Genomic DNA, 24100 nt, shown 5'->3' on the forward strand with positions numbered 1-24100 from the left:
CACCATGTCTGCCGTGTGCTACCATGGTCCCTGCCGTGAAGATGATGGACTATCTCTCTCAAACTGTAAACAAGCCCCATTAAATGCCTTCTTTTATAAAAGTTGACTTGGTCATGGTATTTCTTCACAGCAATAGAACAATGACTAAGACACATACCAAAGCATCAAACTGCAAAGCATTTTCATGATGAAAAACTTGATGCTGTGTACTCCTTGGCTTTTGCAATTTTTTTCCCATTTGGCACAAGTGGATGGAAAAAGTAATCCCACACCAAGTCCCTGAAGCCTTCAGATTTAACACTCTAAAGCTAGTACAGATTCTAGAACATTCACAGAAAAATGTAATTTACAACAGATAAAGGTACTCCATCTTCAGGTGTGTGAAAATGGGATATAACACAAAGGGTGCATTTCTTGTTTTTATTTCAACATTTAGATTATTCACAGGTGGAGTAATAAGTTCAATGATACCTCCATGGAAGATGTACTCAACAAAGCATACAGGCATTTTACAGTTACACAATTACAGATGTCTCACTATATGCATGTTTACACTACAGTTTATCTGGAAAAAATGCCTTAAGAAAAAAAACTTTAGTGTTTCACTACATTAATTTCCATAAAAAGTGAACCACAAAGAAATCCAGAAAAGATACCTAAATATAACTCAACAGTTCTTAAGACTTTCAAGCTTTATGGCAAGTACTGTGCTAACATTCCTGTCAGGAACACTTACATAAACGTTCAATCCCTTCCTCCCTTTGCAGCCAGGCCAGGATGCATGTTCCTCCACGGTTTTCCCTAGGTTGCTGACTCCAAGATACGACACAGGATAGACTGGTTATCACAGCATCTTGACTAGGTAATGAGGTATTTCCCAAATTTTTAGGCATTTGCGAAGCAAAACAAAAAAAAATAAAGAGTTTTTCTTTTTCAGTGATTGTAGAAATTGGCCAGAGGTTGCTTTTACTCTAAAGAGGAAAATCCATTTGGGAGCCTTGCTACAGAGCTGTTAAAGGGCAAAACCTGAGAGCAGATTTAATTATTTTAGCATTACAAAACAAGATACTTACGCCTCAAAATGTCAAGCCTTCTTTCTGGGAGAAAACTTACCATGGTGGTTAGTGTTATTGACTCAGCAGAATCTAGAACCACCTCAAAGACAGGCCTCTAGGCATGTCTGGAGAATTATCTTGCCTACTGTGGGACATCACCAGCTCGCAGGCAAAGTCAGGTTAAATGAAAAGGAGAGGGAACTGAGCATGCAATCACTGCTCTCAGCTTCCTGGCTATGGAGCCATGTGTCCAGATGTCTGGAGTTCCTGCCACTGTGGCTCTTTTCAACATCGGACTGTAAACTGGACCTGTGAGTCGGAATAAATCCTTTCTCCCTTAAGCTGCTCTTGGCAGGACACTTTATCAGAGCAACAGAAAGAAACTAAGACACAAAGGAGAAAGGCATTTGGACACAAAATAGAAGGACTGTACCCTTTTTCAGTCTGAAAATCATTCTTTTCAACAAAGAAAAAGAATAACAACTCTGGTATAACATTAGTGAATGAATTTAGCTATCAACCTAATGAATTATGCCAGAGAAAGCTTTCCATGTGGAGATTTTAGTATGCTAAGCAGCTAGCAACGCCTAGGTATCGGATGACAGATCTCTGCAGATCTCTATAAAGTAGACAGCTGAAATGTACATAGGCCCTCTGAATTCACGGCCTAAGGAAATTTACCTGTAATTCTCTCCTCATCTACACCAAACCTAAGTTTTATGTTCTAACTATCCTTTCTTTAAATGGTAAATAAGGAATACTTTATGAAACTAATTAATCAATGAAATACAACACATTATAAGGGGAGCATCCCTCAAAAATGAGCTATGATTGATTTATATATATATATATAAATTTGGAGTAACACACTAAAAAGTAGGGAGGACAAGTTAACCATATGAAGCCTGGCAGATTGTTTTTATCAAGCCTGTGAATAAGACAGTGCAATTCTGATACAGCAGCCCTGAGTGGCAGCGTTTGTCACGACTGTAGATCGTCCTTGTTAGTTATTATTCTACCTAGACCCATCTTACTGTTGTCACCGACATATCATGCACACAACATTTAGTTTGAAGAAAGCTCTTTTCTCATCACAGGCTAGCCCCCTTCAGTGTGGTGACTGTCCTTTGCAAACACTTTCTCTCAGAACACTATGCCCTTTTCATTGGGGCAACAGCCCTGAAACGTGCCTGTCTGTTTACTTAATCATCGTGGTTAAGATGAAAACCAATGAAAATGTCTATCAAACGTAGTTAACATCCAGTCTGGAAGTCTCTTGTCCAGATTAACTATAAAACAGCCAACTCTAAAAACTGGCCACATAACCTACCATGACAGTAAAGCTCAGTGACATGTCTGACTACATAGAATACACACGCATTATTAGAATATAATAGTAGGCCAGTAAGTTTCACAATTTTTACAAGTCTAATCTAGTTTAATACCTGACTTTATAACCATCATCACAGCACAAAATGTTTACTGAGTGACAGCTCATCAGACATCAAAGTCACTATGTTCTGCAGGCTAAATGACATCTACACAGAGCACTATGGATAATGACACACTTGCTTGGAGTTCTCATTCAAGCCATGTTATCAAACAGATATCTGCTAATAACTAACAAAGTAGACTTAGGAGGCAACAACATCGACAGTTTGACTTTCCGAATCAGCATAATATTTGAGTAGAGTCATGTAAAACTAGAACACTAGGAGAACTGAAGAAAAGGTAAAGTATTATGGTAGGGAGAAGTCCTAGGGAGGAAATTCAGCAACTCTGGTTGGAAAAAGAGACTGAGAATACATTTCACAAAGCAATCTAAGAGGCTCAATGCAATACAAATCCTTCTGAATGTAAGCTGACTCAACAATGTACCTACAAAGGTTGTTCTTTTGGTCTTAAACAGTAACTAGGGTTTTTCTGATCAAAAAAGGCTACCACAGTTAAGTTTGTAATGATCTGACTTTATTTTACACTAGGTAGGGGGCACAAAGCAATCCTCTTTAATAAAGTTGACAATTAGCTTCACTTAGAACATTTTAATAATGCACATTAAAAAAAAAGTATTTGTCTTACAAACTGTTCTGCAATCCAAATATACAACAGCTTGGAAAACAACATTTAGAAAACAAAAGCCAATGTAAAAAGACAGATTAAAACAACTGCAACAGTACAGGGTTGGTATGGCTCAGACTTTACAGCTTTCTTACTGCGTCATCTATGTCAGAGATCTGTTCCTTCAGCTGGCTCCACTGTTCCATGTTTAAAGAAATACCTAAACAAGGTTTAAGAAACACAAGGTGAAAATCAAGCCTTTTGGGGGATTTTGATATGTCCAAATATTTGTATCAAAATTGTCATTTTGCTTATATGTGGATTTTTAGTGTGGAGGACAGAACCCAGGCTTCAGGCATGTCACATACACGCTCTATTTACTACAGAGCTACTTCACCAGCCGCATTGAATGGCACAATACTATAGAATACTGAAGGTTTGTGAGAGTTCTATATTGATATTAAAATCTTACATTTGTTAGTCACAGGTTCAATTTTATATCCAGTTTAACTTCCAACAGTGCATCTACATAATGCTTATTTTGACCAATAAGAACTAATAATAATCTGAAGATATTCCACAAATATGGCAGTCTAAAAGGACCCAGATTTGGCATAAGACGTTGGCAGTTTTACATCATGTCTTTTCCAACATTTGTTCCATATTTCCACCAAATTTCAAGGTGTTCAGCTCTGTGCTGAGTTCTCCCATAAGCATCCATTCCACTTCGGATCACTCCTCAGAGTGACTCAAAGGGGGCATGGTAGAACCAACGCACAACTCAGAGACAGGTACCAGTCACTCTGGAATCATGCTATCGAGAGCAACACTCGGCTTCACCATCACTAGCTGCATTTTCTAGCCTCAGTTTCTTAATCAGTGAGTGAGACTTACACTCAAAGGGTGGTTATAACATTAAATCAGGTAATATGAAACCTTAGCCTAACATCCGATACAAGCAAACAATGTATTTTTCAGAAAACTGCTGAGAGACCATGAAACAGCAAAGGAGAATGCAACAGGCAGCAAGTCTTTGAGGGAAGGATGCCTTTAAGGCTAACTGAACTCCTTCAGAAAACATCTGCGAGAACATAATCTAGACCAGCCACTGGGGAAAATCCTAAATGAAAACTCAGAAATAATCAGTAATGATAAAAAAGGAAGCTTCTAAGACAAACTTGAGAACTGCATGAAAGTAGTGTCACCTGTAACAGTGGACAGAATAGTACTAGAAGGAGTCATTTTTTTCATTTTATTAAAAGTCTGACACATTAATTCACTGAATGGGTGCACACACACACGTCCACACAGGGCCCCTGTGCCACAGTGTTTACAACAGTGTAGGTAATAACCATTCTCTCCTTCAACCTCATGGGTCCTGTGGACCATACAGCAGGCTTACCTGCTGAGGCGCCATACGTTACTGGCCCAAGAAAGCATTTTCATCAACTAAATCAACCTAGAGCACAGGACTACATAAATTAGGTAGTGTAGGCTAATCTTTTTAAAAAGTGCATTAGCATAACCATGTACAACAGTTTCATCATGACATATCATGTATATGATGTATTCCACTCTCCACTCCCCTCTCTAGCACCGTTTCCCACTCCTGTCCATCACCTGCCTCTTCCCAGCCAGTCCTCCTCCTACTGTGCATGCCTTTGTCTATGGGTCTCATTAGTGTTGCTCCCTGGAGCATAAGTGACAAGTTAACAGTTCATCTTGACCATCAACCTGATGAATTTAGAACCATCATGAACACACCTCTGTGAGTGTCGAGTAGGGTGTTTGCAGACAGGTTAAACTGCTGAAGGAAGACCCACCCTGAATATGGGTGGCCCACCCACCTCTGAGGCCTCAGTGACACCAAGGCGAGCCCCAGCACTCATCTTTCCATGTCCTGACTGGGACCCACGCTGAGGCCTGGAACTGGGTGAAGCACCAACACTAAGAGGACAGAGACCTTTAAGGACTCTGTATTAAAGATCCTGCGGGAGCTGAGTCCAAAGCAATCACTAAACCCAGAGTTCTGTTTCTCATTTTACAGTTTCCCAAGTGCCTAATCTGCCTCAGAACTGATAAAAATGAAGTTAAAGTTAGTGATCAATTCAACGTGACATTAGGATGCTGTTTCCTAGGTTTCATTACAAATTGATTATAAAAGGATCAACCAATCCTAAGATGAATCCTAAACCTGTATACCAGTAACAATTTAAAGTAAGTATTCAATCAACATTAACATCAAACTGAAGAAACAAAGCCTCACCTTTTCTCCCTGGTTTCATTTCACCTTCTGAGTCCATCCAATATTCTCTAATATCAATTAGAATTTTTCCTTTAAAGTCCCGAACACTGACATATCTCATCTTTCCAATCTAGCAAAGAGGGAGAAATAAGATGCATAAAGAGGTTTTGAATTTATAGTCACAACTTGCACTTATAATCCTGGAATAAGTATTCAACGGTGGGGGAAAAGGGGGGGTATGTGCATGCATATGTCCACATATCATGTCCAGAGAATGACTTCAGGTGTCTTTATCAGTCTCTGCCTTGCCTTGAGAAGATCTCTCACTGAACTAGAAGCTCACTGTTAAATTCGTAGGCCACAGAGTACTCAGGATCTGTCATTTCTGCCCCTCAGTGCTGGGATTATAGCCATCTGCAGCCAAATCCAACTACCTAAGGTAGGTGCTGAGCACTAAAGCTAAGGTCCTCATATTTGTACAAGCATTTCTGCTTACTGAGCTATCTATCTTTCTTCGCCCTCACTTTAAAATCTATGAATATTAATAAAATTACAAAGTAAATAGAATGGATATCCTTTGACAAAAATAGAAATATAACATGTCCCAATAATCCCACTTTGGGAATAAGATATATAATTAACAGACCAGGTATTCTGAGAAATGCATATTCAGAAGACTCTCCTGTGTAAACATAAGAATGTACTTAGTAAGACAATTTACAAAACATGGTATCAATTCTATAATATCCTCACTGTATTTGTATATATTCAATTGACTGACACTTGAGGTGGCACATAACTGAACATCCAAAACTAGCAGTAGGGTCTCCCAAGAGATCATACATTGCACTATTCATAATAGCTAAGTAGAAAAAAACAAAAGTCTATCCTTAGATGAGGACACAAATAGAATGTGGCTTACACATGCAATGGAACACTATTCAGCCTTTATGTAGGCGATCCTGTCTATGCTACAGCACTGTGCTAAGTGAAATAAGCTACTCATGGAATAATAGCAGTACTATCTGATTCAACCTAAATGAGATGCCTACAACCTGATGCAGTAAACTCAGAGCAATCAAAACGTAAAACACCTCAGGAGGCAGAGGCAGGCAGCTGTGTTCAAGGTTTGCTTGTTTACACATAACAAGTTCCAGGCTATCCAGGGTGTGCTGGTTAACAAGAACAGCCACCAAATTTTATGAGCTTGAATGGTTGGCCCACAGGACTGGGACTATTGGGAAGTATGGCCTTGTTAAAGTCAGTATGACCTTATTGGAGGAAGTGTGTACTGTTAAACAAAATCACAATCACAATCTTTGATTTTATGAATGAAGTCTTGGGAGCCAGATGCTGGGGTGGAAAACTGCTAGCTCAGAGAGGCAGAGACAGCACCCAGCCAACGTTCCTCCTTAGGCAAAGTCCCACCAGGAATACCCTCTCTCTCACATCATCTCAAACAAACTCCTTCAAATCAATGTCCCTCCCTTCTACTTCCTATTCATCTCTCTGTCCTCCTGACTCCCTCTTACTCTCTATGGCTCTTTAATGATCCCTATGCTCACTTCTTGTCAGCAGTCGCTTCTCTGCCTCGACCTATGGCTCACTGTATTTAATCCTGTTTGCAATATTCAAGCAGAAAGTGCTTTGACTAAAAGTATGTGCTAAGGCTAAGCCACACAACTAGAAACAGGTATTTCCAGTAAATAACACAACCTCAGGGTTCACAATGTGATCAAATACCCTGCAACCCTGTACACACTGGTGGGGGTGGGCTTTGAGGTCTCATACTCAAGCTACACCCAATGAGGCTCAGAGTAGCTTTGGCTGCCTTCTGATTAAGATACAGAACTCTTAAGCTCCTCCTCCAGCACCATGTCTTCCCTGCACACTACCATGTTGATAATGGACTAAACCTCTGAAACAATAAGCCAGGCCCAATTAAAATTTTTCCTTTATATATAGAGTTGCCATGATCATAGTGCCTTTTCACAGCAACAAAAACCATAGCTAAGAGACATGCCTACATACTGACCCTGTCTTTAAAAAAACAAAAACAAAAAACAAACTTATTTATACTGGTGGCTTAACACAAGCTATGTGTTTTTTGAGTGTCCCCACTTTCTAGACAGTGTAAGGACAGTGTGGTACTAAACAAGACAGACATAGGTCAAGAGTTAAGAATGCAGTCCAAAAATAAGACATACATTTAATAAACTCACCAAGCTACTTGGGAAAGATCCAAAGTATTCAAAGGAAGGACAGTTGTGGTAATCTGAACGAAAATGGCCTCTTAAGGAGTGGCATTATTTTAAAGGACTAGGGCACAAGGCCTTGTCAGAGTAGGTGCAGCCTTGTTGGAGGAAGTGTGTCACTAACAGTGAACTCTGAGGTTTCAGAAGCTCAAGTCACACTAAGTGTCTCTGTACCAGCCCACCGTGGATTCAGATGTAGAATTCAACTGCTCTCAGCAAGACATTTGCCTACTTGTTGCCATGCTTCTTGCCATGGTAACAAGGGACTAAACCACTAAACTGTAAGCCAGCTTCAATTGAATGTTTTTCGAAGAGTTGCTGATGTTATGGTATCTTCATAGCAGTAGAACGCTAAGACAAAGTCTTCACAGCAAGCAGAATTGTAGATGTTCACTACAGGTGGGTCTCTGCAAGTCTAGAACTAGCTCTGTTCTGTAGACTACAGAGCTAGTTCTAGGGCAGCCAGGGCTACACAAAGAAATCTTGTCTCAAGAAGCCAAACAAAAAAAGAGTCAAAGCTTTTTTTTTCATAGTGAGAAAATCATCCTCTAAAAATAAACCCCATTTCTCAAAAATCTCTAACAAAACAGAACCTTTAAAGGCCATGGTAATACATGTCTGCAACCTCTGCACTTGAGGATTGCTAAAAACTCAAATCTAGACTGTTCTATATAGATACTTACAAGTCAGCCAGGGCTATAAAAAAAGAAGGAAACAAAACAAAACAAAACCCTCATCTCAGACTCTCCCCCGTCCCCCGACCAGGCCAGAGGTGTCATTACTCTACAAGTAAAAAGGAAAGCACACAGCACGAATGAGGAAAGAAAAGCCAAGAGACAGTTATGAAACTGGATATTCCACAGCACTTCGGTACAAACATTAAGTAATTACTCTAGCCAATTTCACACTTATCCTGCCCCAAAAGTTTCTTGTTGTCAAATGGCCCTGAAAGATCTTCAGACTTCTGACACTCAGCAAGACTTCCCAGGCTTCAACCACAAAGGCTCTGTAATTCATAAACAATGCAAGCTTCTTCCCACTTCAAGATATTAACTCCATTTCCTGCTCTGGAGAATGCTTCCTTTGTCCACACACTTTGCACAGCTGGCTTAACCTTTATATTTTAAGATTTAGGTGCCACTTCTTTTCAATAACGAGATTCTCACACCTACTTTCTCAATCTGTCACTACTTCTCAGGACTTATTGTAATCTTTACTATGCGTGTGTAATCACAGTCCCCTTAAATTACACAAGGTTACCGATCACATTCCACATGGATTACTAAACCTGGCAAAGCTTGAATGAAATAATGAGCACAGTAAACATCCAATTTATTAACCATTTGAATCAATAATAGCATTCTTTTAAATTTCTCATCACATACCCTTCAGTTATATTCTCTATCAAACTAACCTTTGCCCCGAAATTATACTGAAACCAAAAAATTGAAAACTTGTAACTAAATAATTAATCTACATTTTGTCTATTTCTTTCTTCCACTACTTTTAGTTTTCTTTCACCACTTTATCAACTTACATCCTTTCTTCTCTCATCATCCATTTGAAAATCTTTCACAAGCTGTCACTGCCTCCTCTCTTTGGTGGTTGGCTATTTAGTAGAGAATATGTGAAATCCAACAAGAGTAAGTCCCAGCCAAGACCCCAGGCGCTACAGGGGACTGTCCTTGGTGGCCACATTCACTTTCAGGTCTATCTCACCGTCTTTGTAACCATCACTATTTCTTTCTTCCTTATCAATACAAATGGAAGTCTGTAATTGCCTCCTCTATCTCACAGCATCATTTACTCACAATGCCTCTTCTCACAGATCAGTGTTTGCAGTGAAGCATAAACCGAGTTGCTACAAACTCATAAGAAAGTCAAGATGCCAAGCAGCCCTCCCTGGGTTTCACATCTCACTCTATCTATTCTACCCACTGCCCTTTTCCTTCTCCAGTGCTTAAGCTCAGACTCCAGGCCTAAACATGCTACCCCAGCACCTTATACATACACTACTGTCCCCAGACTTCTGTTTCATATGAAGCCTAAGTTAGGCCATTTCTTTCAAATACTATCAAATTTACACTTTCCAGTCAAATACTCAACCTTCTTACTCAAATCTGCTTCCCAAATATACAGTTTGAAATCTTTTTTTGGCTTTCTGTAACCTTTAGATTTGTATCATCTAAATAAATATAGTACAACTTGACTTCTGGACTTTACCAATAGCCCAGAACTGAACACATTACCTTCACTTCCTACTGGACTGTTACTAAACACTGATCAAGAGGATTACAACACTGGGACTGTGTGGGCTATCAGACAGATCGAGGATCTGTCCCACTGGACTGAATGCCACCGACTTTACCTGGAACATGTTATCATCTCTGCTGCTGCTGCTGCTCTGCTTGGAGGAGGCCAGAGCTCTAGAAGTCTCACCAGGCTTCTGCTTCTTCACAGGTTTCTCTGGAACAACTTGCTTTTTCCTCTTCAACTTAAAAAAGAAAAAAAAAATGGCAAAAATACATAAACATGAAGTTCAATACACTTCATTAAAGAGTTCATCAAATTTTTTTACTTATTAAAAGAAAAATATATATATACATTAAAAATTTTTAACTATGACTCTAGTCTTTATATAACTAATGATAGTGTTTTTACACTCTATTCTCAAAATCCCCAAAGATCCCTCAGATATTAAAACAGTGATCTTGTGGACTAGAAACCATACACTACTCTCTGGAAGGAGAAAGAGAAGCAGCCTATAACCTCTGTTTAAACTTTTGAAAACCACAAATCTACCAAAAGCTTTCCTCTTATTTTTTATCTTCTTAAAAAAAAAAAAGTATACTAGTATATCCTGTAACTCTGACCAAGGTTGAGGCAGGAAAGCTAAAGATAGCGAAGAAAAAAAAACAAAACCAATGTATTTATGACTGAAACATGAATACTAATTCCTTGTCTATTCCAAAAGGAATCTGTACTGTTTTCAAGAATGTATGCTTCCAGCCTGGACTATTACATAGTAAGCTCTGGGTCAGTCAGGGCTACACAATGAAACTCTATCTTAGGGGGGGAAGTGGAGGTGGGTATACCTAGGTATAGGAAGTTATTATTTTATGCCAGGCACTGAAAATCAACAACTCAAAAACCTTCTTCAGCACTAAGAATACTGAAAAGAGACAGTATAAGACTAGCACTCAACCTCACATTTTATTTATTTTTTTCTTTACATTACATTTTTTTTATTGGATACTTTATTTACATTTCATATGTTGTCCCCTCACTCCATCCCCCACCCACCCAGGAACCCCCATCCCCTCACCCCTCCTCCTTCTTCTCTGCGGATGTAACCCCTACCTACCCCCCCACTCCCACCTCCCCACCCTTAAATTCCCACCCCCTGGGGCGTCCAGCCTTCATGAGGTCAAGGTTCTCTTCTTCCACCTATGCCCAGCAGGGCCCTCCGCTCTTACGCATACAGCTGAAGCCATGGACCCTCCCTAAGTGCTCCCAGGCTGGTGGTTTAGACCCTCAACCTCACATTTTAAAAGCAGCACTAGTATAAAAGATTTTTATATAGACTCATTCTCAAAATGAGCTAAAAGCGTAAAAAAAAAGTAAGAATTTTTAAAAACCCACATTAAGTTCGCAGCCAGAACAGTAGAGGGCAGGCATGTTCCTTCTTAGTGGACAAGCACAAACTAGTTTATTATTACTAAACTTATATTAAAAATTTGTTGCGGCTAGGATAAAAATATGCTATGAAATGAAAACTATGGATGTATTTAATGTAAACGTCTACAGGATTAATTGTACTATGTGAGACAAGCTTATAAAATCAGCTCAGCAAGAAGGCAATCCTCTAGACTGGTACACGACCAGCAAATAACTTCCATATCAGTTATATACACACTCTTAGAGGCTATACTGATACAAGTTCTAAAAAGACTTCAATTATAGCTATGTATAATGTTTGAAGCCTTATTTCAAAATTATAAATGATACTACAGTCTATCTTTACATTTATAGGTTTCAACTTTACTAAATTTTCCTATAGAGCTCCCTTAGGTAGTACAGAGGCAAAAACACAAAACCTAAACAATAACAAAAACTTTATTAACAATAATTTTTAAAAAAGAAGGGGGTTGTTGTTTTAAATAAATAAAAGAGTCCCCAGTATCCCAGGTGACCTTGAACTTCTGACCCTCCTGCTTCCATCTCCAGTGCTGGGGGATCAAACCTGGGACTTCCTGAGTGGTAGGTCAGCACTCTAACAACTGAACTATGAAACTCACCTGCTGCTTTTAAACCACCCGTGCACTAATTACTTATTTTCAACAAAGCAAGTAAACAAGTAAGGGTGAATACAATGTGTCCAATTTCTAGGATAAGAATGTCTATTCAGATATAAATTTCTATTAAGATACAGCTGTGTGGGAGGAAGTCTTGACCACAAGGCGAACTGCTCCGTCACCCTTCACTGCTGTGATCAACTGAGTGGAATGAAGTTAACAAAACATCTAACACAAGAAAAACTTATCCTGACAAAATGGGTAATTTTGTATTTGCTGTGGTGAATGACTTTATTTACTAAAAGCAAGTAACTTTTAAACATAAAATGTACTAAGACTAAAATTCAGTAATCTGGGCAAAGAGGAGCAATGACTGAGAAACCTGTCAACATTAATGTTTTCATTCAAAACTTCATGCAGCCCAATACCAACTTACTACCTATCGGTTAGGCAGTTTTGGAAATTGTATTACTGTCATTTTGCGTTTGTTGTACTTGTGATGCCTGTATGTGGGTACATGAGGTTACAGGGCAAACTTGGTAGAACGGGGTCTCTTCTCTACCAAGTGGAAGACCAGAGAGGGCAAACTCAGCTGAGCCACCACAGCAGGTTACATTAATAGGATTTTTGAATGACATAGATTTCTAAACAATGGTAAGTAATGTCTTTGGCCTAATTAGAATTCTAGTGCTCCAGAGTCTAAGAAAGTGTTTCTGTTGACTCTTGGTATGCTCAACGGAGCACTTGTTTAGTCTGAGCTGGGTCTCAACTCATGAGGCTAAGGCCTAAGGACAGAAGTCCAAGGTCAGCCCAACAACTTACTGAGACCCTGTCACAGATAAAAAGCAAAAGGAGGGCTAGAGACCTACCGAGTACCTGCCTAGGATGCACTGGGCTGTCAGTGAACTCCAAGCACAACACAAAGACCTCTTACATCTGATGCAAGGCCTGCAAATGAGTCTAGAATCTAATATTCTACTCAAGGAATCCACTTGTCATTTTTCTTTACAAAAATACCCTTGCAGATTCTCTCTTACATTCTGAGCCTAACACTGGTTAATACCACTCCAGCCCTCAGGGAAATCTGGGGTGGCTGGAGAAGTCTAGGAGGCACAGCAAAACCTATTTAAAAAGACTGACAGGCCTTTCCCTTCAAACCTGAATGTTGGCATTATAGAACAATTAATGCACCATACATTTTATACTATAAAAGAACTTGGTACAGGAAAAGTCACCTTTTTTTCAACTTCGCTGTCAGAATCACTGCCTGAAGAGCTTGAAGAAACAAGTTCCTTTGATTTAGGCATTCTGAAAGAAAAAGACAGCACATGAATAATTTACAAGGTGTTTTGGTACCTTCATCTTAGCTCTTCCAGTCAAAAAACAAAACAAAACAAAACAAAAAACAAAATAACGGAAGTTATTTTTATGAGTCCTGGAAAGGACTCATTCTGCCTTTTTGTGGATATGAAGTTGTTACACTGAATACATGTCTAAATTGCAAATACCAAGCACAGCCAGGTATATTCTGAACCCAGTCAGGACAAAGAAATAAAAGCCATGTGAACATTCCTTCATCTTCTCAAAGTCAATGGGTCTTTTTAACAACTGATTTTAGAGGGGTTATAAAGTTTGTCGGTAGACTACAAGAAAGCAGCTGAGAATAATTACTTTAAAATCAAAAGAAATGTACATAATTCCACTCACACTAAGATTAGAGGGCCAGCTCCAACATAAACAGCTTGCCTATGTAAGTGTGATACCCAATTAATTTTGCCCTTATAAATCATCTTTTAGATGCTTTGTATATACTAGTTTTTACTTTGTGGGCCACATGATCAAAACAGGCAACCATCAGAGTTCACAATGTTATACACGATTCACAAGAATTTTGTACTGATCTTCTACTTAGAGAAATATATAAAATGTGAAGGTTTCACGTTCAAGGCAAAACTCACCAGACAAGCACAGAGCCCATACCTTGCTGTTTATTTAGTGCATAAAATAAGGGCAGTCTACTCAGTCTAACCCACGCTTCAAGGAATCCTTAGGCAGGCCCTAGCTACTTTTCAAGATACTTAAATCAAGTGGTGAAACCAGGTGGCAAAAGCTATTTACCAAACTATCTTCTGCTGTCTCCATTTAAATAAACTTAATGCGTGGCTTAAAGGTCCTAATAAACACAACAGATTCTGTAAATGCGAAAGAAAAATACGCCAATCCCTACCTCCTACATCAAAAAAAAATTATAACCCAGCTCTCTACAGATCAAACTGGCATTGTTGGCAATGTTCAAAATAGGAGGTCAAGGCAAGAGTGGGCTATCCAAAGCCTGACCACGACCATACATACACAACTGGTCAGTAGGTTAAGGGTAATAAACACAGGAAGGAGCAGCAAGGCTCCTACCCAGTTCCATTCGCCTTTCCTCTTACTGCTCCATTTCACAACCTGACCTCCAAAATCAAGTTTCCCAAGCTAGCTGTTCACGGAACTACACAAAACCTGTTTTTGAAAGAGAACTAATTGCACATAGACAAATCTTTCCCTTGCAAACAGCCAGCCATATCTATCTCCCGTTACGAAAAGCTGTCTAGGGAACTAAAATTACTTCCAAAGAACCACGTCATTATCTAACCTAAATCTACCCAATAAGAAAACAATGTTAATGGTAACTAAAGCCAGCCCGTTCCCTATACTTGGGACTTTTAACTTTAATGAGGCTTTACGGGGGTGGTTTCTTTAGGACCCGGGGTCTTCGTAATTCGAGCGAAAGGTAACTAACGGGGTGACCTTCGAGTTTATACTGGTCCATCCGTGACTCGCGTGGCGGAGGAGTAGTGAAAACATCCCAGAGTGCAAGGCACTCGTGGGCGAGAAGGCGCGGGGCGCCGTGGGGGTCGCGGCCAGGAAGTTCCAAAAAGCCCCGAGGCCAGGGCTGGGGCTCTGACCGGTCTCAGGAAGGGGGCGTGGGGCGCCGAGAGCGTGCGGGAGAGGAGGGCCTTGCGCCAGCGCCATTTTATCCTCGCCCCGGAGCCCAGCCATGTTTGCCGAGGCGCGCCCCCCGGCCCTCGACCCAGCGGGGCCAGCGTCCCCGGGGGGCTTCCCAGAGCACCGGGTAGGGGTGGGCAAGCGCAGCCTCAAGGTAGACCGCGAGCGCCTCCGCCCGGAGCCCCGCCACATAGCCCGAGGGGCGCGCGGCCATCACCCGCCGCTTGCTACCCGCTCGCCCGCCCGCCCGCACGCGCCCACCGCCTCGGCTCCGCTCGGCTCCCGGAGCGGCCACCACAAGAGGCCCGCGGGGACGCGGGCAAGAGCGGAGGCCCTTCAGAGCTGCCATATCTCCCAGCCGTGGCGGGCGAGGAGACCGAAAGGGCCGCGGCGGCCTGGGGTCGGCCTGGCCGCAGCCTAGAGGAATGGGCCTGGGGTCCCGCGCACTCACGCTCCGCTCCTGCCGTCCAACAGCCTCTACCTCGCTCGCTGGCTCCGGACTGACAGAGAGCCGGAAGTGACGCCAACTTAGAGGCGCTGGCTCCGCCCAATGGCACGAAGGACCACGTGAAGGGGCGTGGCCTCGCCGCCCAACCGACAGCCGGCCCTTTCCAGGGCCTTAAAGGGACCGCCACAGATCCTGAAATGGATGCTCTTAAAAGAGAGATGGCGCCACGGTGAGATGCCACACCGCCTGGGCCTGACCTGAAAGAGATTGAGGTGAAAATGAAACGTAAATGACAACCACGGAGCTTTGCGCTTGCTATGTAAATGCTGTGCTAGGATGACCGGGCTATACTGAGAAAGAACAATATGCTGACCCATGTGCCCACAGATGATTTTCCTGTTCCACCTTTAATATCTGACTCATGCTGCTAAAATCCAAAGGAAGCAAGTCAGGGAGGCGCACTATTTAATTCAGAAAGTCAAAGAAATCTTAGCCACGAAACCTTTATTCTTAAAATGAAGTTCTGGGGATGCAAAGTAATTGTTGTTTGAATATAAAACCCCCCTGTGGGCTCATTTATTGGGGATCTGGTTGTCAGCTGATGACCTTTTCAGAAGAGACTGGATCCTGAGGGCTCTGCCTTAACCAGTGAATTAATGCCCTGATATAGTCATAATATGACGGCATTATTACGACGTGGTGAAAAGAAGTAGAGCCCGTTGGAGGTCAGGGTGTGTCCTTCGGGACTACATTTTCCCCTGGCCCCTTCTGTGTTCCCTCTCTGCAGCTTTCTCCTCTGCAGGTTACCATGGACTTGGGAGTTCTGCCTCACCACCAGCCTAGAATACAGGAGCTAGATGGAAACCGGGAGCCACACTGAATCTCCATCTCTTTGTCTACACAGGGATACAGTGTCTAGCAGAGGAAATCCACTCCACCAGCACAAATACCCACAAGCAGGTGGCTTAAGATATGTATTTTATGCTTTCCTACTGTAGCCAACAATAAACAGAGTTCTGCTTATCATGAAGATTTACATAAGGTGTTTTACAGATATTGATCATCCTAACAGTTCCAAGAGCTGAAATGACCATTTTCTTCACACCTTTAACAGCTACAAAAGTTAAGTGATTCAAACCCCTTACTGACTCACATTACAACCTACTAAGGGTAAGGAAATGCCCCAGTGCACCCCTACTGAGTGCAGTGTCCAACAAGAGCAACACTGTTGAAAAATAAAACAAGAGAGGAATCTTTGTCTATGAAGCTCTAATCGTAAGCAAACATAGCTATAGGTTGCCCTGGGGGAGGTCACTGGGGGCAGTATGGAGCCATCTGCCTGGTGCCGAAAATATCTTGGTCCGGACTGTAGTCACGCATAGTATACAGATAAAATATTCACTTACAATTTGTGCTTTTTTTTTTTTTACAGTGTAAAGGTATACTTCAATAAAAGTTAAAATAAAAAGGTTGAAATTGAATTGTAACCCAGCACGGAGACTATAATTATAGCAACTGTAGAGGCTGAGATGGCTCACTCCTGGCCAGCCTGATCTCAGCTAAATTATCTTTTCTCAAGTTAAGTTTTATAGCAACTGACAGAACTAAGGGGGGGGGGGTGACAAAGATCATCATTTTGGATTTTGTAAATCTAAGGCAACATTATTTAGCAGTTAACATCTTTAGGATTCAGAATGTGGGAGCAAAGAGAAGGAATGTCAAGGTGAATCAGAGAGAGACAGAAGAGCAAAGGGAAGACGAACAGCTCCAGAGAGAGGCTGCTCTGCAGACCAGAGGGACCAGAGAAGGCAAGGTAAGGGTGGGAGATAAAACCCTGAGGGAGTAAGTTAGGCCAATGGTGGCATACGCCTTTGATCTCAGCACTTGGGAGGCAGAGGCAGAGACAGGTGGGTCTCTGTGAGTTCGAGGCCAGCCTGGTAAACAAAATGAGCTCCAGGGCAGCCAGTGCTACACAGAGAAACCCTGTCTCTAAAATAGAAAAGAAAGAACCAAATAACCACCCTCCCCCACTGGGAGTTACCTCAGTCCTGTCTCCTGTCTACTCCACCCTCACAGAATGCTGTCCTCTGTAGAGAGCTGGCTGGAAGGAAGGAAGGAATGGTATATGTTAAGGGAGTGAAAGGCAGACAATACAGGAGACTGAGTCACAGTCTTGCGCAAGCATCCCTCTCGGAATCTTTTTAGAACTACTTGACTTATTAAAAAAAAAATTAAATGCAGACAAAAATGCAAGTAGACTTGTAAAATATATTTTTGTGAAGCATCTAATCATAATGAAAATCAACCCCACAGGGCCAGGGAGATGGCTCCGTAGGTGAAGTGTTAACTGTGTATGTCTGAGGCCCTTGGTTAGGATTCCCAGCACCCACCAGCTGGGTGTGGCATCTCTCCTCTGAAACACTAGCATGGGGCAGGGGTGGGGAGGACAGCAATGCAGGGAGCAGACAGGAGAGTGCCTGGTGTCATGGCCAATCACACTGGCTGATTGAGAGTTCCAAGTTCTTCAAAAGACCTTGTCTTAAAACCCCAGGATGACTAGCAATAGAGGAAGACGTCCCAAACCAACCTCCAGCTACTGCACATGCACACACAGTGAGCAAACCTACACACGTGTGTAAACCCACACATACACCACACACACCAAACCAACACCAACATCAGAAATACCTGATGAGGTCCGAGGTGTAGCGCTCCCTAGGTACTGCAGTTACAAATGGTTTTAGCCACCTATTTTGGTGCCAAGGATCAAGCTCAGATCCTCTGCAAAAGACGTACATGCTTGTGCCCTCAACCATCTCTCTAGCTCTCAATATTTTAAATCCTTTGAAAAATGTGACTTCAAATGCCACCTAAATCATCTATATAAGTAATGTTAATACACTTAAAATCTCTAAGTATGGTGGTGCATGTGTGTATTCCATCACTTAGGAAGTTGAAGCAGGAGGATTGCTGTGAGCTTAAGACCACTTCAGGCCAGAAGATATCATTGGATTCCCCTGGAACTGGGGTTTCAAAAAATTATGAGCCACCACGTGGCTGCTGGAAATTAAACCTGAGTCCTCCGAAAGAACCATGAGTGCTCTTAACTACCGGGCCATCTCTCCAACACCTAAAGCTTTTTCTTTTCTTTAAAGATACATTTTAATTTTAACTATGTGCATGGGTGTGTGTACACATGAGTACAGGGGGCTATTGAGGCCAAACGTATCAGATTCCTTGGAGCTGGAATTACAAAATAGTTATCAGTTATAAGCTGCCCAACCATGGGTGCTGGGAACTGAACTTGGGTCCTCTGTGAGAATAAAAAACACTCTTAATTGCTGAGCCATCTCTCCAGGTCCTCCTTTTATTAATATTATTAATTATCCTTCTATTAAGTTTGCTTCATATTCGTTTGTCCTGAAATTATTTTTCTGTGGCATAAATCAAGATTCTTGTTTAACATGAGCAGATGTCTCAGAAGAGAACTCTTTATGCGGTAAGTAAGCATAAGGAATAGCTTAGCATCCTGGAACTGCACTTGGCTTGGAAAATGCACACACTTATAGTAATGCATTTGACAGCCTAAGTCTCTTGCTTACATGCCCTAAGCACATGCGTATCTACTAGCAACTTAGACTCCCAGCTATGGGCTGGAGAGAACACCCAGCAGTTAAGAATACTGACTGCTCTTCCAAAGGACCCGGGTTCAATTCCCACCAGCCATAAGATGACTACAGACATTAGTAATTAAAGTTCCAAGAGATCTGATGCCTTCCTTTGGTCTCCATAGGCACTGAATGCCTATGCAGGTGAAACACCCATACACAAATTATTATTACTTTTAAAAGAGACTCCCACCTGTATCAATTTGCATGCACACACCACTCTGAACAATGGAATAAGGTTTTCTTCACCTTAACAACTATCAAACTTACACATATTCTATTCAGGTGAGCTCCTATCATGCCTGGATATGAGGGTAGAGGAGCTGACCAGGTCTGAACTGCTTTTGAGTTCATTCGAAATATGAAAAACTGTCTTCTAAGTGAACTCTTATCGTTTCCATATTCAAAATGGAGCATGCGTATAACTAAAATTAGAGATATGACTGAGCTCAGTAGAGAAAAGGTTATACAACTTGAAAACTGTACATCAAAATAGAAAACCACCCAAATTATGCCTACTAAGCAAACTCCTCCTCCTTTTGAACACCATAAAAGGAAGCCCCAAACAATAATGGTATTCTTGCCCATGTGTGCATCAAGCAAAACTCTCTTCCTGCTACTTCTTTCTGAGCCTTGCCCTCCCCCCCACCGCCACCACAGCATTTCATTAGCATATTACAGTAGAGCACAGGAGTCAGATGGTGGGCATTGGACCATTAAACTACAAGGATTTCAGGCATAAATTATAAACATAAAACGTTCTTAGTCAAAAAAAAGAAAAAGCAACCCCTGTCCCCACACCCACCCCTCTTAAATGTTCCTGACACTGTGAAAGGGCAGAGTCGAAAGGGAAGATTCCTTGAAAAGTTGTTCACTCTGTTTTCCCAGAATAGCTCAGGGGAAGAAAAAACCATGACGTCCAAAGACTGCTTGGGGATTAGGAAAGAGAAGATTCCCCTCTGACTTACATTGATTCTTAGACAGGCTCTATAGCTGAATCTAGGGATCTAATTAATATTGAATCTGATTAACAAGAGAAAAATACCAAAGTTTTTAGTAAACTTACATATACCTAGGGATCCACAAGACAATGATGTCAGAAGAAATGATCAAAGCATGATGCTTTTAGACAAAGAAAATCTTCAAGGAATAGTGAACAACAGCTATTCGGGTTAGAGTCATTCATTGTGGGCATATTTCTAAGAAATACTTGTTGTGGGGAGATAAAGAGATAGTGGAAGATAAGACTGGCTTCAAAGAATTTGTTTATTCAAATTATTGTAACCCCAATTACTAGCCTCCAGTGATCAAGGCTATTTTCAGGCCTTGAGATGTGAAAACTATCTCTCCCAAAAGAATCTTATGGCTTTCTGCAGGAAAGGGAAGATGGATCAAATAACCATTTCTGAGGTTAGATTTCCTCAAGTGACTCAGCTTGACATAATTTCATTCAGGGTTCTGAGAGCAAAGTAAGCCAGTGCTTCACCAGACTGATGGAGAGAGGGGTGTAAAGGGGAACTCTATACCTGAAGACTGAGGGGAGAAAGGTCTCTGTGGAGAGGGAGGACTGAGGCAGCTTCACAGAGTCCCAGACCTTTGCCAAGGAGAGCAAAGAAGGCCTTACAGTCCGATCAAGTTTTCATCAACCATGCCCTGTAAGGATAATCTCTTGTGCACTGTGTAAAAGCATCACCCGTCAATAAAAGGCTGACGGCCTATTAGCAAAAGGGAGGAAGTAGAAGATGGGAGTTCCAGTAGAGAGATAAGAACTCTGGGAAGAGTCAGGTAAGCAGGAAATTCACTCCAGACTCAGAGGAAGTCAGGCGTATGAAACTAAGGAGAGGTGACTAGCCATGTGGCAGACATAGAATAGTATAAATGGGTTAAATAAGTTACGGGCTAGTGGGAACAAGCACAGCTTAAGGCCTAGGCCTTTTTTAATAAACAATAAGCCTCTGAGTCGTTATTTGGGAACAGGGGTGTGGATGGAAAAGCCTGCAGCTGCAATGACCTACACAGAGTGGGCAGAACAAAGGCATCTCAATAAGTGTGGAGAAGAGACAAGAACCAGGCAATGTGAACTCTTCACTTCATCCTGGCCAAAAGGCCGAGAAGCGATGTAGCAATGTAGCGTGCACTCTCAGGAGCAGCAAGGACACATGGGAAATGTGCCAGACCCCAGGACCTTACCGGCTGCTCTGGCATCACGGCAGTCCACCCACCTCTACATAGGATTTAAAAGAGAGAAAAGACGAAGAGTAAGAGCCAAGAGTCTGACCCAAAATTAGCTAAGAATAAGTTACCAACACTAACTCAAATGTAGAAAAATCAAGGAAGTCCTAATTCTTGAGAGATTAGATTTGTAGCAGAGTCATACCAGTGATATACAAAGAGGAAGAGGCAAGAAATGCAGAGAGAAGAGCAGTGTTTATGCAGGGAGCACAGTGTACACAGACGGAGGCCAGCAGCCTCTGGTTCAGCCTGCAGACTAAATCAGGAAAGCAGATCCCAGAGCACAGGACCAGAAGAGCATAAGTTCCTCCAGAAAACTTGGGGAAAACCTAGCAAGGATACTGGAGGTGTCAGAGCAGGAGGGAGGGTAGCACCGACAGGTCCATTTGTAAAAGAACACGGTATCACTGCAGGTCTGGAGGTCTTGGAGATGCTTAGCACAAGGTCATCTGGATCAGAAGAAGAAAAAATAAATGAAGGGGAAGCCTGGTGTACTGGCTTGTTTTGTGTGTCAACTAGACACAAGCTGGAGTTATCACAAACAAGGAGCCTCCCTTGAGGAAATGCCTCCATGAGATCCAGCTGTAAGGCAGTTTCTCAATTAGTGATCAAGGGGAGAGGGCCCATTGTGGGTGGTGCCATCCCTGGACTGGTAGTCTTAGGGTTTTTAAGAAAGCAAGGCTGAGCAAGCCAGGGGAAGCAAGCCAGTAAGCAGCACCCTCCATGGCCTCTGCATCAGCTCCTGCTTCCTGACCTGCCTGAGTTCCAGTCCTGACTTCCTTTGGTGATGAACAGCAATGTGGAAGTCTAAGGTGAATAAACTCTTTCCTCCCCAACTTGCTTCTTGGTCATGATGTTTTGTGCAGGAGTAGAAACCTTGACTAAGACACCTGGACATCCTCCAATCAGTCATTCCGAAGAACTGGGAAGAAAGAGGGTACAACTAAGAAAGTTATTGTAAATTGAATGTTTGTGCCCTCTCATTCAGTCATTGAAATCCCATCCCCAGTGGGGGTGACATTGGAGGGAAGGCCACTGGGAGATAGATAGTCAGAGCAAGAAGCTGAGAATTCATCTCCGAAACAGTGAGAAACAGAGGCAAAACTGGAAATGCCATGAAGCTGTTCTTTGGTGGCATACTCCCTCCTACGAGGCCGCATCTCCTAAGCCCCCAACTGGGGATCAGGTGTTTAAACATATGAGCCTATTGGGGACATCCTCGTTCAAACCACTCCACTTTTCTGTCTTATCCACTGAGACGATGGAAAATTACGACTGGAAACAGGAGGAGAAACCAGCAATACTATATGTTCGCCTAGTGTTATATAGGTTCAACTTTGATGGGCTATTTCCAAGTCAGAAAGTCAGCAGCAATAAAAAAACAAGAGAACAACATTTGCTCTGTGTTGTGACGCACTATTCTCTGGACATGATATGGCCATTGTCCTTCTAAACTTAAGGCTGTGACTGCCATCTCGGGAGCTGAACAGGACTGGGCCCGTTAATGCTCCATTGTAGGGGGAGGGCCTAGCAGTTTTATAGGCAGTTAACAGTTTCCTGAGGGATGGGACGAAGAGGCCTCACCCCACCCACTCACCACTCCAACCCTGAGGATGTTGCCAGCTGATGATTACTGGGAGAGTGAGAGACATTTTCTTCCATGGTATAAGCACTCCGAAGTTGAGCCATGTACCTGAAAATAAACGCTCACCCGTGTTCTTCTTAGTAACCTATTTGCTCAATTAGCAGCCATAATGTAACACACGGGTTCACCAAGCTAGATTTAAGTGGAATCATCCCTTTGGTGTGCCACACCTAGCATAAATTAGTGACCTTAGAAAAGCTCATGCAACGTTCAGTCAGTAGCAGTGCCAGCAATGCTGGTCATTTGGATCTCAAAGGAGACAATGTTTGGAAGGGTAAGAAGAAGAAAAGGAAAATCTGCCCTTGCTCCCCAACAAAGGTTGGGGAGACCCATGAATCACTTATTAGAAGTGTCTCAAACAAGCTGCTACAGGCTCATATTTTATTTGCTCTTAGAACATAACTTTCATAGCACAATATAAAAAAGTTATAAGTCCTAAGGCTCAATGCCCCTTACTCAAATAATTACAAATAAACGTGTCATATGTAATGAAGTACCAGAAACTATATCGAGGAGGCATTTAAATTTCAAACTGCTGAGTGTTTTCTCCCTAAGGTGACTTTTGTGAACTTGGTTCTAAAGCTCTTCTTAGCTCCAACTTTCATTAGAGATACCGTATCACTTTTTATAGAAGAATGCACTTTATAACAGCGAATCTATGCGTATACTGTTTTGAGTGGGCGGATAGTGTTCGTCTCCTGTGAGCTACGCCTGCTCTACTTAATATGGTATAAAATAGTGTAATTGGTTTCCAGTACATGTGCCGTAACTCACACCTGAAAGTGCTTTCTCCTTCAGGAGTCACCAATGGAGGCCACACAAACGCCGCAGTGCTTCTGGCATCTCCTGAGTTAAGTTTTGGAAGCCTTTGAGAATGCAGCTCTCTTGAGCCATCATCGTTTTTTAAGTCGCTGAGACAAGAAATGCTGAGCTTTTAAGGCCTCCTTGTAGAGCACTCAAGTGTTTTCTAGAAATCAGTTAAGTCATGCGAGTGATGAAGACATGTATGAAATACTGAAGTGATGAGGACCACTGGTTGACCCACTAACGAATTTTTTAAACACGGAGTGTAAGTATGGGAGCAGCGTCTGAATAAATACGTAACTTCTCGAAGAGACACTAGGAAGCAGGATTTCATGTAGTATTACTTGGGTTAGAATTTCACTGCTCCTCATACTTAATATGTGTTCTATCCTGTAACGCTTCTC

General features: G+C 42.0%; 1 protein-coding gene across 1 annotated transcript; it reads right to left on the bottom strand.

Moving 5' to 3' along the window:
• Positions 1–3001: 3001 nt before the first annotated feature.
• On the bottom strand, positions 3002–15413 carry Sub1 (SUB1 homolog, transcriptional regulator). Its single transcript, XM_028767660.1, has 5 exons — positions 15351–15413; positions 13144–13216; positions 9982–10107; positions 5380–5488; positions 3002–3333 (listed from the first exon to the last, which is right to left on the bottom strand). Exons 2-5 carry the CDS (start codon positions 13213–13215, stop codon positions 3254–3256), a joined length of 387 nt encoding a protein of 128 aa, XP_028623493.1. The 5' UTR covers position 13216; positions 15351–15413; the 3' UTR covers positions 3002–3253.
• Between the last annotated feature and the right edge of the window lie 8687 nt (positions 15414–24100).

Source organism: Grammomys surdaster, unplaced genomic scaffold (assembly GCF_004785775.1).
Source record: "Grammomys surdaster isolate TR1022 unplaced genomic scaffold, NIH_TR_1.0 174, whole genome shotgun sequence".
NCBI classification, from domain to species: Eukaryota; Metazoa; Chordata; class Mammalia; order Rodentia; family Muridae; genus Grammomys; species Grammomys surdaster.

Coding starts and splice junctions, on each gene's coding strand:
- Sub1 (XM_028767660.1), bottom strand. CDS start 13,215: ATGCCTAAATCAAAGGAACTTGTTTCTTCAAGCTCTTCAGGCAGTGAT. Junction 10,108..13,143: donor ACAGCGAAGTTGAAAAAAAG/GTGACTTTTCCT, acceptor TTCTTTTTTAAG/TTGAAGAGGAAAAAGCAAGT. Junction 3,334..5,379: donor AATGAAACCAGGGAGAAAAG/GTGAGGCTTTGT, acceptor AACCTTGTTTAG/GTATTTCTTTAAACATGGAA.